This window comes from Dipodomys merriami, unplaced genomic scaffold (genome assembly GCF_024711535.1).
Source record: "Dipodomys merriami isolate MVZ:Mamm:240054 unplaced genomic scaffold, mDipMer1.0.p SCAF_40, whole genome shotgun sequence".
Taxonomy (NCBI): domain Eukaryota; kingdom Metazoa; phylum Chordata; class Mammalia; order Rodentia; family Heteromyidae; genus Dipodomys; species Dipodomys merriami.
This window is the reverse complement of record NW_027205604.1, coordinates 6543575-6559288: the sequence shown is the minus strand read 5'-3', so window position 1 is coordinate 6559288 and position 15714 is coordinate 6543575. Positions and strand designations below refer to the sequence as shown.

General features: G+C 42.1%; 1 protein-coding gene across 2 annotated transcripts in view; it reads left to right on the top strand.

The window, feature by feature from the left end:
• Positions 1–13851, top strand: part of Fndc3b (fibronectin type III domain containing 3B) — a 281337-nt gene extending 267486 nt beyond the window's left edge. For both annotated transcript variants that reach the window (XM_069991887.1, XM_069991888.1), the window contains exons 24-26: positions 2740–2906; positions 3628–3755; positions 9700–13851. In XM_069991887.1, the coding sequence (XP_069847988.1) occupies positions 2740–2906; positions 3628–3755; positions 9700–10011 (607 nt within the window). In that variant the 3' untranslated portion in view covers positions 10012–13851. The remainder of the gene's footprint in view (positions 1–2739; positions 2907–3627; positions 3756–9699) is intronic.
• Positions 13852–15714: the final 1863 nt, after the last annotated feature.

Below are 15714 nucleotides of genomic sequence, written 5' to 3'. Positions count from 1 at the left end.
GAAGCAAAGAAAAACGGAAGTTCGTGTGTGTGTGCTTGTGTGCATGTGTGCGCGCGCGCGTGTGTGTGTGTGTGTGTGTGTGTGTGTGTGTGTGTGTGTGTGTTATGTGACATCTGCCAGAAAGACGCTGCAGATACCAGGACTAGAATTCAAGGCCTGGGCATTGTCACTTTTTTTCTTCAAAGTTGACACTCTACTACTTGTACCACAGCTCAACTTCCAGCTTTTTGGTGGTTAATTGTAGATGAGTGTCACAGACTTCTTTTCCTCTGGGCGAGCTTTGAGCCTCCTGAGTAGCTAAGATTACAGGCATGAGCCACCAGCAGCCAGCAGGAATGCCATTTTATTTGCTTGATAAAACATGGTGGCACAGCTAGTGGGTTTGGTGAGTTTGGAAATTGTATGTGTGTTCTTTGTTCAGTGTCAGTCATACTGAAGAATTTGAGGACTCTGTGTGCCTTGTGAATTTCTTTGTGACCACGATTGACATCCAACACTTATGATTGAACATGGACACAAAGTCAGACACATTGAACCCCTTTCCAAGAGAAAATGCTCCCCCTGGGAGTTAAGAGAAGCCAGACAGCAGAGCCCTCCCTAATCATCTTCTCTAAACTCTTTAAACTGAGCCTTATGACAGGGTTGTAATGCACTTGGAGGTTTCACTTCTTCAAGCCTTGACTTCCATTTGGGATATAATTAAGGGAATTACTCCCGTTAGAGAGTCTGGCCCAGGTGAGGCCGAGTTAATAAATAGCTCTTTGCCTCTGGCATTAGCCAGGATGTCTTCATTAAGGAGATAATGTGTCAGGAGAGCTAAGCAGGTTGCCATGGTATTTGTGGGTTCCAACCTGGACTCTGGCTTTCTTTGAGATTGAGAAGTAAAAGGCACTTCCCTCCACCACAGAGCGGACAGAACACTAAACAGTGAGATGGCTAGGCCTCATGAAGTCCACAGCGAAGGCTGAGGGATGTCTAGATGTTCTACATTAAACATTGGCTCAGACACACTTAAGAAAACAAAGATAAGCCTCTGGCCTGTGGCTTACATCCTAGTTACTCAGGAGGCCAAGATCTGAGGATTCAGATTCAAAGCCAGCCTAGACAGGAAAATCCATGAAACTCTTCTCCAATGAATCCCCAAAAGCTGGAAGTAGAGCTGTGGCTCAAGTGATAGAGCACCAGCTTGAGCAAGAAAGCTAAGGGACAGTGCCCAGGCCCTGAGGTCAATCCCCAGGAGCAGCACACACGCGTGCACACACACAGAAACACAGATATTTAATCCCTCCTTCTCTATCAACCACATGTCCATCCATGAGTGTTCTTCAACACATGAAAGTGTGCTGCTGTCATTCAGAAAAACCTGTCCCCCACCCCACGGACCAGCCAACCCCTGGGATTGGGCCTCTACATCTAGCATGCAGCAGATATTTGAGAACTTCTTCCCGCTTCCCCTCCACCACTTGAGCCACAGCTCTACTTTCAGTCAGAGAGGTTTGATGGTGACTCTGTGGGTGACTGGCTTCCAGAAGCGCAGTGCCAGCAGCCAGTGCGCAGGTGCAAGGAAGCCCCTGTGGAAATAACATGGTGTGGTCGGGTTACGTCAAGGGGTGGCTCGCGGGGTACCCGGACCAGTGGGTCACTTCCTTTATCTCTGTGACTCACAGTGGCTCCCACCTGTGATCCTAGCTACTCAGCAGGCTGAATCCCCAATTCCAGGAAAAAACAAAAAAACAAAAACTTGTAACTTATGCAACAATGTTACATTATAGAATTTTAGTTAGCTTTAAAAAATTAGCATAAGTATTTTGCAGTTCTAGGTAACCCATTGTCACTGGAAAAGTGTTAGGTTTTCAAGACTGCGGGGTTGGGTGGCGGGGTAATACCTAAAATACAAGGCTTTTTTTTTTTTTTTAAGATATCTTTATGTGTGTTTCATTAAAAAATAAGTTCAGCCTAAATAGTTCAACCCCTGCCATTTTTCTTCATCTTAGCGAACCTGACAGATGACTCTGAACACCATAATTTTTTCTTTTTACATATGTTTGTCAAAGGTATATAACCCTTAATATTTTCTTATTTAGGAAGAAGCTATGTAAGGCCTATCAGGGAGAGAGAGAGAGAGAGAGAGAGAGAGAGAGAGAGAGAGAGAGAGAGAGTTTCCCCACAATGAAATGTTTGAAAAATTCTATACTTTACTAGTAAATAAAAACAAGAGCCAGGTGATGCTGGCTCACTTCTGTAATCCTAGCTACTTAGGAGGCTGAGATCTGAAGATCACAGTTCAAAGCCAGTCTGGGCAGGAAAGTCTATGAGACTCTTACCTCCAGTTGACCACTAAAACAGCCAGAAGTGGAGCTGTGGCATAAGTAGTAGAGCACCAACATTGAGTGAAAAGGCCAGGAAAAGGTGGAAGGCCCTGAGTTCAAGCCCCAATGTTGGTGTGTGTGTGCACAGAGAGAGAGAGCGAGAACAAACAAGCAAACAAACATGAGTGACTAATATTTCTAGAATCTGGACCATAACCAAAGGAACCTCATTCCAATCTCTGTATGTGCTTGGTTTTGTGTTTCTTTTATGTAAATACTCATTAGCCATTAAACTTCACCATTCCCTAGCAACTGGTTGATTCATACTATGTGAAAAGAATTTATCAGATTGGCCTCCACCAGCTTGTATCATAATTAATTTCTCAGCACTAAGATTACAGATGACTAATGGCTCCTCTTCCTCCTCCAGGTTTATTTCGATCTACAGAGGACCCAGCCACACCTACAAGGTCCAGAGACTAACGGAATTCACCTGTTACTCCTTCCGAATCCAGGCAGCCAGTGAGGCTGGGGAGGGGCCCTTCTCAGAAACCTATACCTTCAGCACAACCAAAAGTGTCCCCCCTACGCTCAAAGGTCAGTCACCAGCCAGTGGTCTCTGTCAAACTGTCCCTTGAGAGTAAAGACATGCTTGGTGCTAGAGTAGGAAGTTCCATTCTTACCTTAAATATGTGCAGTAGTTCTAGTATTAGCACAACAAAATTAAAAGGATTGTCTGGTTAGATGAGAGGTGATAGGAGAGGATGTGGAGAAGCCATCTGTTCTGTGCTGTGTCTGAGTAGTGAGCATTCTCATCCCTACAAACAATAGACTAAGGAAACACACTACTTGGACAGGCTCGCGCCTTTAATCCTAGCTACTTAAGAGGCTGAGAGCTGAAAATCGAGGTATGAAGCCAGCCAGGCAGAAAAGGCTGTTGGGACTTTTGTCTTTAATCACCAAGAAGTTGGAGGTAGAGATACCACTCAAGTGGTAGAGCACTAGCCTTGAGCAATAAAGCCAAACAAGAGCACAAGGTCCTGAGTTGAAGCTCCAGTACTGGGGGGAAGGGGGGGAAGGGGGAAATCCATGCAGGCCAACAGTTATTAACTAATGAGACGTCTCATCCCATTCTGTCCTGTAGTAACTCCTCTATGCCTAAAACACTCCCAGCTGGGTTACTGAGAGACTGAGCAAATACTTCTCCTATAAGGCTGGACCCAGGCATGTGCTCACTCACTCTTTCTGGATTCTTACTAATAGAGCTAGAATATTGACTGTTAAATTTGAAGCTTGGATGTGTGCGTTTCTGTTCCAGCACCACGAGTAACACAGTTAGAAGGCAATTCCTGTGAAATTTTTTGGGAGACGGTACCACCAATGAAGGGCGACCCTGTCAGCTACGTTCTACAAGTATTGGTTGGAAGAGAATCCGAGTACAAACAGGTAAGAATTGGTGTGCATGGCACATGTGTGCATCTCTGAGTTAGGAAAGTTATTGTATACTAATTGGACCTGGCTAGTCATGGTCTTTAAAAAACCTTTTATTCCAGCCAGGCGCCTGTCACTTGTGCTTTTAATCCCAGCTAGTCAGGAGGCTGAGATAGGAGTTCTCAGTTCAGAGCCAACCTGGGCAGACAAATCTGTGAGACTCTTGTCTTTAATTAACCAGTAAAAAACTGGAAGTGGAGATGTGGCTTAAGTGCTAGAGTACCATCCTTGAGAGAAAAAGCAGAAGTGTGAGGTTATGAGTTAGGCCCAGTATTCACCACCACCCCCCAAACACACACAAAACATGTGTTCCATGCTTTTCCACCTATTCTTGGAAATATGCTCTGCTTCTCAGAGCCCAGTAACTGCTATGGCACAGCAGAAAAAAAAACAAAAACATTATTTGTTCAATATTGTACATGTCAGTTTTGCTCAAATGAAGGCAAATCTATTCCCTTATTTGGATGTAGATTTTTACTGGCAGATTTCTGTTCTAAATCCACTGTCTGTTGTATATTTAGCTGATGGATCTATGAGTTCTAATGGAACAGTGTACAATCATCTGTATGCCACAGAAATTTACTCTTATCATAAACAACTATTTCCTGGTGAAAACATAGGACCCCCCCTCAGTAGATGGATGCATCCATCTACCAAGAAATGCATAAGGACCACAGTCCAAGAGAAGTCACAATTAGACCAGGAACAATGTGTCCTGGGTCCTGGGGGAGATTTTTTTTTTTCTTCTGCTTCTGCCTGTTCCGTAAGCATTCATTTAAACACCATTTTTGAGTGTTTCCTTTTCTTGTTCAGGATGTAAGATAGGGAATAAGGGTGATTTGTATTATATGTGCAGAACAATAGTTAACTTAATTATAGTCCAGGGATAAGAGGCACTAGGCTTTGAATTCATAGAGGCAAAGCAATAGCAAATGGTAGATAATCGGGCACTGTGGGAGCTGCAGGCTCTCCTGGGGAACTCAGTGGGACTTCATTACAGCACTCGTCAGGCAGGGTCCTTTAGCATGTGAGCTGTGTGACTCATTTTTGTTTTACTGAGACTGGCCACCTAGCTGGGTACTTGGGATGTTTATTGCACCAGTGAAAGAGGCAGTTTCAAAGTTAGAGGGTTGTTGATATCAGCAGTGGTTGGTGATCAGAGTTCATCGTGGAGATCGTTGTTTAGAAACTTTGATGAAAAAAAATCTCCTGGCACAGGAACGTGTCCCTTGTCCTGAGCTTATTTTTGTGGGATAACTGTTGTGGTCTTTTCACCTTTGTGCTAGCTGATTAGCTTCAGCTCCTGTGATGCAAGGAAATAGCAGCAGAGTTGGTTTGTTTGTGAGCTTGTGACAGTACTGAGTCTTGAACTCAGGGCCTGGATGCTATCTCTTTGCCTTTTCATTCCAGTCTGGCTTTTTACTAGCTAACTGGAGATAAAAGAGTTTCATGGCCCAGGCTGGTTTTGAACCATGATCCTCAGATCTCAGCTTCCTGAGTGACCAGGATTACAGATGTGAGCACAGATGGCAGGTTTTTTTCATAATTATGCAGTCTATTCAAATATTCATCCTTACCTAAAATTTTCCTCTGAAGTAGAATACACATAGTATTAATTAGGCTTTTCTGACATTCAGTGAACATTTCAAACACAGTGTTGTGCTGTGGTTGGTTGTGGGTCTTTTTACAGGAAGGTTAATTTTCTTTTTGAACAGTAAGATTGTAAAGCATGATTGAAAAGGATGAAGAGGGCATGCGTGCTATTGCTCTTTGGCACAGGTAGAGCATAGACAGTTCAACCCATGCATAAGAAGTAAAGCAAACATCGAAAAATGAACTTTACAACTTTGGCAGGGAGGGGGAGGATATAGGAGGGCAGGGATGGGAAGGGGAAACAAAAGAGAAGGCAACAATGCTTGATAAGAAATGTACTCATTACCTTGCCCATGTAATTGTAACCCTCCATCTGGTATTTTCACAATAAAAAAACTTAATAAAAAAAGAAGTAAGGCAAAATTCTCATCCATATCTCTGTCCCAAGAACCATAATTCTGACAGAAAATGTTGCAAAGAAGCATTTGGAAGTGAGAACAGGATCTGCTGACTGCAAGAAATGACTTCCTCTTGGCAGTCCGGACTTAGGTCTGATGCTTTATGGCTTCTACTAGGGTATAGAGCTCTACAATTTATTTATTCATTTGTTTATGCCAGTACTGGAGCTTGAACTCAGGACCTGAAACTGTTAGTTTTTTTACTCAAAGGCTGGTGTTCTACCACTTGAGCCACACCTCCATTTCTAATATTTTGGTGGTTAACTGGAGATGAATCTCTTGGATTAGTTTGCCCAGGCTGGTTTGGATGCTTAGACTTCAGCCTCCTGAGTAGCTGGGACTACAGGCATAAGCCACTGGCACCCAGTACATTCCGTTTTAAAAACCTGAACTATGTCACTTCTTTTGGAAACACTATTTCAGGAATGATTTTTTTTTTTCAGCACAGGAATAAACAGTGTGAAATCATGGCTGTTCAGAGTCACATTTAAACTGAAAATCAAAATAACAACCTTTAAAGGCCATGATTTGTCTTTAGCAAATTCTTAAGGATTTGGGGTCTGGAAGTTCCCTTAAGTATCTGATGAAGGCCATGACCTTTTATGTCAGAAAATTTCCCACATGTGAGCCAGTTAAAATTTCACATCAAATGAGTTTGTCTTCAGATCCCAAAGCTCAGGTCGGGACCCCTAGCTTACTGAGCAGCACTGGGGGCTTTTCCTGTGAAGAATGTCTGAGATAGGCTCTGAGTGCTGGAAGGAAAGGCAGTTGGTCATTCTGGACTCACGATCACAGCCTGTGGGCAGATATCCACCCCCTAGAGGCCTGCAGGTGAGCTAGCAGTGGCCTGAGGCCCGCTCTGCCTCGTACCCTGTGTGGTTTGGAGGAATCAATTCGCCTCGCTGAGCCTTGGCTCTCTTGGCAGAAAAGCAGAGATGATAGGCCTGCTGCTCACCCACAGCCATGGGAGGAAGAAGAAGGTGAGCTTCCCGCTTACATCCAGCACTTGGGGGTGGAGCTATGTAAAGAGGCACAGACCTGTGTATACTTGCTTCCCCCAAAAGCTGCTCTTGAAAGGATTTCAACTCTGTAGCATGTTACCCTGAATTAAGCTTTATGGATTCTTATCTCAGTTATGTGGGTTTTAGTCTCCTTTATTGGCATCTGGAATAAATGATCAGATTTACTTTCAAATGTATTGCTCCTCAAATCAACAGCAATTGTCCTTATGAAAGGAAGGTTGCATATATACTTTAACATGATGATCGGTCACTTCAATAAAGAAAATCTGGAGCTTATCGTATGAAATTGAGTTGAGGCAGGAGGAGAAACCCAAAATGGTGGCTCTGTCAAAATGAAAGAAAATGAAGGGACATGAGGCATGCCAGTTGCCCAGCGCCAGGCTGCGTCACTGGGTGGAGGCCCAGCAGCAGAGTCCAGCCTCCATGACTTGGGCTTGTAGCGGCATCGGCTCCCACATCTGCTGGTCTCCAAGGAGCAGTGAAGAACCTGGGCTCCTCATGATTTCCTCCAGCGGGTGTCTGCACGTCCTATATCATGGGCCCTGGTGATGGTCCTGGCTGCCTCCCAGCTACCACAGGGAGCCAGCAGGAAGCCCAGTCCAATAGCAATGTCATTCTCAAATTCTAGAGAATTAGATACACCCTCTCATCTTTGCCCTAACCTATGTGGCTCACCGATAGCTTTGTTTCAGGGAGTTGTTTTTCATCCCCAAAGACATGGTGACCTCGATGCATAAATGTTAGAGAGATGCTGAATTCGTTCTTGATGATTTGGGATTCGGCAGAGTATCTGGGACTTAAAAATTCTCGTTGTTGTTGTTCTAAATACCCACAAGTTTAAAATGAAGAGCAAAGGTCTGCAACTATAATAATGCAGATGGCTTATTTTCATTTAGTTATATAAAATATAATTTGCAGCGAGGTGCCAGTGGCTCATCCCTGAAATCCTAGCTACTCAGGAGGCTGAGATGTGAGAATCATGGCTTGGGCAGGAACATCTGTGAAACTCTTATCTCCAAAAAAAAAACCAGAAGTGGTAGAGTGCTAGCCTTGAATGAAAAAGCTAAGGGACAGCTGCCAGGCCCTGAGTTCAGGCACAAATAAGAAGAAGAAAAAGGAGAAAGAAGTGAAGGAGGAGGAATAATAATTTACTTCTTCTATAAACATTTAATTTTTCTAATGGACATGGGCATTGTCTTGTATTTTAAGGCCCATTTTCCTTATTGTCTTTGAACCTGAAAATCCTTCATGTGTTTTTCTACCTTAAATTGCTAAAAGTGAAGATATTTCATGCAGCCTTTCTGTTGGTTGGTGGGTTGGTTTTATGACAGTACTGGTGCTTGCCAGGCACTTTCTACCACCTGTGCCATGACTCGGGCGTGACTACTTACTTTGGCTTTAGTTACCTTTTTCAGATAAGCCCTTACAGTTATGCCTTGCCTAACCTGGACCGTGATCCCATTTGCACTTCCTGCATAGTTGGAAAGACAGCTACATACCACCACACACAGCTTTTATTGGTTGAGATGGGGTATTGGGAACTTTTTGTCCCAAGCTAGCCTCAAACCACCTCCTTACAGCTATGTACCAAATGATTTTGAGGGCCTTACATGGCCCCTAGACTGGACATTCTCACCCATGCTTAGAGCAGTTAGTTAGGGTCAAGAAGTTCCATGGAAACATATGATGTCTCTTTGCAGATTCTCTAACTACAGTTTCTAGGAATTCATACCTACTTTTGAGCCACCTTTCCTATAAAGATGTAGCCACTGGGTTTGGGACCATGACTCAGTTGGTAGAGCACCAGCCAATGAGCCAAAGTATCAGGTACTGAGTTCTAGTCCAGTCTTGGGGGGAAAAAATATAAAAAGATGTGGCCATGAAATTCTGGAACCTGTAGAGAGCACTTAAGTAGATATCAATATCTTTCTATGCACTTTCCAGAAGCCTCTAAAACTTCCACAGGATCAGTTACCAAGTGGATTTCAACCGTGAGGTCATCTTTTGCAGAAATGAAGAGGCCACATCATACAGACATGGCCTCTGTCTTGGCATAGTAGAGCCTGAGGTGGAAAACTTCCCATAGTGTTTGGAGGGAAAGGCAGAGCCGTCCATGTGGGAAGCTGGACCCAGGCTGGGGGAGCTGAGAGGTCTTTAACAGAGACACCAGCGTGGGAGTGGAAGTGGCACATGTTTCACAAGGCAGAGTCAAAGGCTCCATGTGTCACATTGTCATCTTTCGATGATGTCATGGGATGGGTGATGAACTTCTCTGTGAGTTAGGAATGGGGTCTCATACAGAATATTCTGTTTGTTAGAATTTCCCGAGTTGATAATTAATTGGTAATTACGTGAAGAGAATTAAAGAGCAATAAATTTAATAAGGTTCATTTGTCTCCACAAAACTGTATGTGTATGTCTCTGTGTGTTTGTGTGTATAGTGTGTGTGTGTGTGTGTGTGTGTGTAAGCGCACACGCACGCGTGCACAGCTCAGGTCTTAGGTGCTGTCCTTTAGCTTTTTTACTCAAGACTGGCACTCACTCTGCAACTTGAGCCACAGGTCCACTTCTGCCATTTGGTGGTTAATTGCACACACGAGTCTCATGGACTTCAATGCCAGGGGCTTGCTTTAGTCCTCAGATCCTCACATCTCAGCCTCCTGAGTAGCTAGGATGATAAGCATGAGACACCTGTGCCCGGCTTGGACGAGAACGTTTTTTATATCATTTTTGCCGTTATGGATTGAACTTACACCAAGGTTCTGATGATTGCCTAGAGACCACAGTGTTGTAAGTTCATTGATGATGGCATCCTTTTTCTTAAAGGTATACAAGGGAGAAGATGCCACATTCCAGATCTCAGGCCTCCAGACCAACACGGAGTACAGGTTCCGCGTGTGCGCGTGCCGTCGCTGCCTGGACACCGCACAGGAGCTCAACGGAACCTTCAGCCCCTCTGCGGCTTTCACCCTACAACGAAGTGAGGTCATGCTCTCCGGGGACATGGGGAGCTTAGATGACCCCAGAATGAAGACCATGATGCCTACTGATGAACAGTTTGCTGCCCTCATCATGCTTGGCTTCGCGACTCTGTCTATTTTATTTGCCTTTATATTACAGTACTTCTTAATGAAGTAAACAACTCATATGAATTTACTTAGTGCTACACATTTTAATACACACATTTATTCAGATACCCCACCCCCTTTTTTAAAAAGCCCTTTTGTTCTTTGATTTATATACTTCTCTTGTTTTACAGATTTAGCTAGGAAAAAATAATGTCAGTGTCTTGGTGCACCTTTTTGAAATGCAAAACTAGGAAGAGGTTAAACTGGATTTTTTTTTCTTTTTTAATTAAAAAGAAGAAGAAGAAGAGGAAGAAAAGCAAACCAGATACCAAACGCTTTCTTATGTTTTCTTTTTGAGTTTTCAAATTTGCTTTGATTTCTGTTTTTCACTGATGTCTTTGGCAAGACTTTGATTTTTTTTCCTTCTAATGTTACAATTTAGTAATTTATAGTCACCCGTCACTTCTTTATCTTGATCATCTATATCTGTAAACAGAATCACAGCAGGTGTGCTTAAGAGGACTAGGTTGTCAGCACTGTCAGAGTTACTCATACAGCAACACATACACAAGCGTGTGCACTCACATACAGCTGCCCGAGCCGTCATTGCCACTCAGTTTTGTAACTGTGTTTAGGTCGTTTAATTCAAAATGTGTATTTTAATCGGAAATGTTTTAGTAATCCGTAGTTCTTCTGATTTAACACTCTATGAGCTGCCTGTATAAAAAAAAATCAAGTAATCAAAATGCACCAATAAACTACGGCGCATTGTGTAGATTTGACCACACCGATTCATAGCAGTAACTTTACGAGGGCATTGTGCAATAGATAGTTGTTTTCTTTATTCAGCTATTTGAAAAGCTGCTTTAACTTGTGTGTTTGTCTTTGTATATAACTACTTTTCTAATCTAATCACTAGAGTTATTATATTCTGTTACGTTTGACCACAACGCTACAATGACAGTTGGTGACGGGTTAGTGCCTCTGCCCATTTGTCTGTGACTTACACTAATTTTGAGCAGTCTTTGTACGTGTCATCTCATGATTTGGAAAGATTTGCCTTCTGGCTGTTCTTTGAGGTATCAATGAAGTGATTGAATTTCAATACCTTAATTCAGTGCCCATCATACTAGTGTAACAGCAGGTGAAGAAATGATTTAAAAAACAACCCAAAGGGGAAATCACCTGAATCTGTAGCTCTTATTTCTGTGGGTGGACCAAGAATGAGATTTGGTGACCAGCATGGGTGGGAGGGGATCGGGAGGCCTAGATGCTCTCCCTGGATCTGTCACTAACTTGCTGTGTGATCTGAACACGTCACTTTACCTCTCTGTGCCTCGGTTTTTCCATGCTTGAAAAGAAAAGAAAATGGAGGTTCTTATGCTTGTTGAAGTGCTTTGAGATCCTTGATCGGCAGGTGCTATCGGAGTGCACAGTGTTTCTCTTACATGTTTATGTTTTTGAGTCATGAGATAATCAATTTTAACCCAAAGTCATTGCATTGTTTATATGAAGTCCATAATGTTCAAGTACCTCAGGGACACTTAAGGAATTGGAGGTGCAAATGTATTCCAAAAGGGTGCAACAGGCACAGAATACCCCCCACCCCACCCCCCACTCTCCTGCTCTAGTTTTTTTTTTTTTTTTTGTATATTTTTGCTACTTGGTTTTCTTTTTTGTTTGTTTGGATTTGGGTTTTTGTTTTGTTTTGGGGTTTCTGTTTTTGTTTTTGTTTTGATCATTGCTATTTTGTGCTTGGTCTATGTTTTGTCTAAGATGCAGTAAGTATCCTGAACTAGCTTATAATATTCCCATACCAAAGTCATGGGGGAAACACCATTATTTGTTTTTGGTTTATTTATACTATATTCTGCATACAGTACTTTAAATGCCAATTACAGTGCAATCTTTATTTATTGTAAAAATAAAATTTTTTAAAAATGTACTTATATACTAATTCTCCCTTGTAGCATGTTATTTTTGTGTGTTTTCTACTTTTGTAATTTTAGGTCAGTCTCATTTCTTGGCAACAACATCTATACTAGTATTAACCTTCTGACGTTTTCTTGTGTTTTTAATGAGAAGAGCATTTAGTGCATTGAATGCCAAAAACAAAAACAATCTATTATCAGTGATTGAAAGGTTTACATGTACCCAGAAAAACCATAATCATCTCTTGAAAGAGTGCTACAATCCATGAATTTAATTCTCTGTGCCTATATTGATGTAGTAACTACTAGAACGAACGTTCTGTATTTGTTCTTGACTGTAATTAGTGTAATTAGCCTGGCAAATAGATACCATCAAGGTAAATAAATTTTTGCCAAAATTCTGGCCTTTGAAGACCCATTCTCCATCTAAATGTGTGATTTAACCTGCTCTGACATTGTGTCTACATTTCAGATTCAACTTGATTGCAGGTGGTTTAGAGGAAATGGCTTTTTTTTTCTTTTTTAACCTATGAAAATTCAGTGCAGTCATTTTTGCAGAGGAAGAAATGCTTTTTTGAAACACTTCAGAACTGCTGCTATCAGGAAATTCTCTGAATCAGTCAAAAAAAATTAAAGGAAATAATACTTTAGGTCACAATTGCTTCAGACATTCATTTGATCTTTCTGAGATTTTCATCCACAGTCTTCATCCCACCAGAAAGCTGAAGTATGTGAAATCCAAGCTGATTGCACTTTATTTATTGCTTTCTATTTTCTGGTATTCAATATATTCCTTTCAATCAGAAAACTACCACACTCTCTATGGCACTATTTTCTATCCTAAATCTGCCTATATGATATGGATATATAATGCTCTATATTTCATTACACACAAATGATAAAGTATTATAGTAAAACCTTATCTTTTTGCCCTTCTGCCATTATGCATTGAGTGAGCTGCTTCCTGATAGGTAACTCTGCTTCTCTGTATGTCAAACTCATCCCTGACACAAGGAATTCCAACCAGTCCTATGGCACAAACTGCCGTCTGGTCTCAAAAAAAAAAAAAAAAAAAAAAGATTTTCATAAAAAACACACTTTTTTTTTTAAAAATATGTTTTCATATGATCTGCCTTGTTCTTTTCCACTTGAAATGTTGGCATTTTCTAACCTTGTTTTCTTTGACCATGGTATTCAGTATTCATGTCAAAATTGAAAAGTGCCCTAATTGAATGTGTTTGAATGTTATCCTTGCACAATTCTTTAAATTGAAAGACAAAAAAAAATGTTTTTACCTCACTGTTGGACATACATTCCAAGCTTTTCAACTCTAGGAGAGAAATAATCATATGTTTTCTTGTATTGTAAATTTTAGACTATTTCATATACGTTGTATTAAAACTGCCATATCGATTTTTAATGTATAGATTTTTGCAAATACTATGCTATAAGTAATACCTAACTATCTGTAGTGTATATGTAATATATTTATGCCCAATAAATGTTTTAATTCTTTCTGACTTCAGAAGGGTTTTTCTGCCATGAATAGGATTACTTTTGTTGTTGGCATTCCTTGAAAGATCAAAACAACACTGCCAATTTGCTAGTCAAATGCCTTTAGAAGCCAGACAGGTAGCCCATGCACCAGGCTTCATTGAAGGAGGAAGCTGAATCTTGGCTTGGCTGGTGAACGATCCTGGTTAAGCAAGCTTAGCTGGTGAAGGACACCATCTCACATGTACTGATGTTGCAAAAGAGTCTAAAAAGCCAATGTCTCCATAGGAACCAACTAAAATGTGACTGCAAACTACATCCACTGCCAGCTTAATGCTTCATTATGCAGAGGTCTCCATGTCTAAGCTTTTATCAGGAACTCCCTCTGTGACCTGACACTGTGTACTTCCTGTCCCATGACAGTTTTGGTCTTCCTCCTCCAGGATTCAATCAACAACAATAATAAAGCATAGCGTTCCTCTTAAGGCTGTTGTTCATCATTTATGGTGAAGTTGTTTTCCTTGGAATTCCTCCTATTTCAGGGGATGTATGGAGTGCGGGGAGACAGTTATACCAAAAAAGCTCACTACGTGAAGAGTGGTGGTTGTTCTGGGCACTGGTGGTTCGCTCCTGTCATCCTATCTACACAGGAAACTGAAATCTGAGAATCTTGATTTGAAGCCAGTCTAGAAAAGTCTGTGAGACTCTGATCTCTGATTAGCCACCAAAAAGCTAGAAGTGTAAATGTAGCTCAAGTGGTAGAGCACCAATCCTGAAAAAAAAAAAAAAATCCAAGCAAGAGCTGGAGGCTTAGTTTCGGTCTCAGCATGAGCACCTAAAAAAAAAGCACAAACTTAGCACATAGCCCAGAAATTCTCTTCCTAAGCATATGGCCAAGAGAAATGACATGCACATGCCAAATTTGTTCACACACATTGCCGGCAACATTTCTGATTCCTAACAGCCAATTCAACACACACCAAAAAAAAGGTGTTGTATGCCTTGTAGTAGAGCGTAGAGTGAGTAGTATAGAATGTAGGAGAGAGTAGAATGAGTGTACACTGCCCTGAGTAATCGTTAATTAGAGTGATAATTAAGCTCTCCAACTACGGGAAGTAGGAAGACACAACTGCCCTGGCAACCATCACAGAGCTCGACTCCCTGGCTGGACCACTGTGTTAGCTATGACTGGATTCACAGACCCCATGCCTTAAAACAGTCGAGACATCCCAGGAGTCCTTTGTAAGATCTGTTTCCACAAAGATGGAGCTGGAGACAGATTACTGAGAGTGAAAAATGAATATCGGTTGGAAACTTGTGAATAGGGAGGGAGAAACAACGGCTGGTGGTGGACCCGGGCACAAGAGCGGCTGACTGCCTTACCCTCAGTACCTTAGGATGGCCGTGGACATTCGGTTGACCCAAGAGAGGAAGCAATTGAAGATGGAGAAGGAGGTATATTTGGGGTAGCAATGTTACCCAAAGGGAAGAGTGCAAACTAGCTTCACCACTGAAAGATTTAACCTTAAAAACTACATTTGAGACAAAAGGTAAATAATGGGTGTGTGTAGAGCAAAGCATAGAAATAGATGTAATAGGAAAATGCATGTTTGGGAAAGCCTCTTATTTCAGAAAGAGCAGGACTAGGTCCTGAGTGTACAGAGTGAAGGGCCTGGGAGCGGCTTAGAGGCCAGCGTGGTGCTGGGGGAGAGAAAACAGAGCTCCTTCAGGAAAGTTGCTCAGGAAGGGCTGAGCAGCCTTTGTGGAGTTGTCTGTCAGCAATCAAGCAATTTCCTTTAGCAAATCCAGGCTGGAGTGTCAAGCAATGAAAGGCCAGGACTTACTGAGGATTTTAATATTAGCTCAAGAGGTCAGACCCCAAAGGGAGAAAAACCCATCAAAGATATGCAAGAGAGGAGGCCAGCGACCTCTGTAAGTCAAAGATGACAAAGCTGTTGAAAGTAGAAAGAGAGCCTGGTGGGCGATCAGGGCAAAGGCCCCCAGTCACAGTGGTACTGTGTCTCTCACCACGACCTTGAGCGATCCACGTTCAGTTCCCTAGATATCATCACATCACCACGGCCCTGAGCATTACCAATATGGGTCACTAGACATCATCACATCGTGGCCCATTGTCCTTGGAAGACTTGCCCAAGAACACCCAGCATCACAATGGGCATCTAGAAGCTAAATGATGAGTGGGGAGCTGGTTCAGGATGTATGGAGTCTCTGATTGAGTCTAGAGACTGATATGTCTGCCAGGCTGTCCAGTGATCTTTAGAGTCACATTGCTGTCTCCTAGAGACACCTATTTCTGAGCCCTGGACAATGCAGCCTGGGCAGTGTTC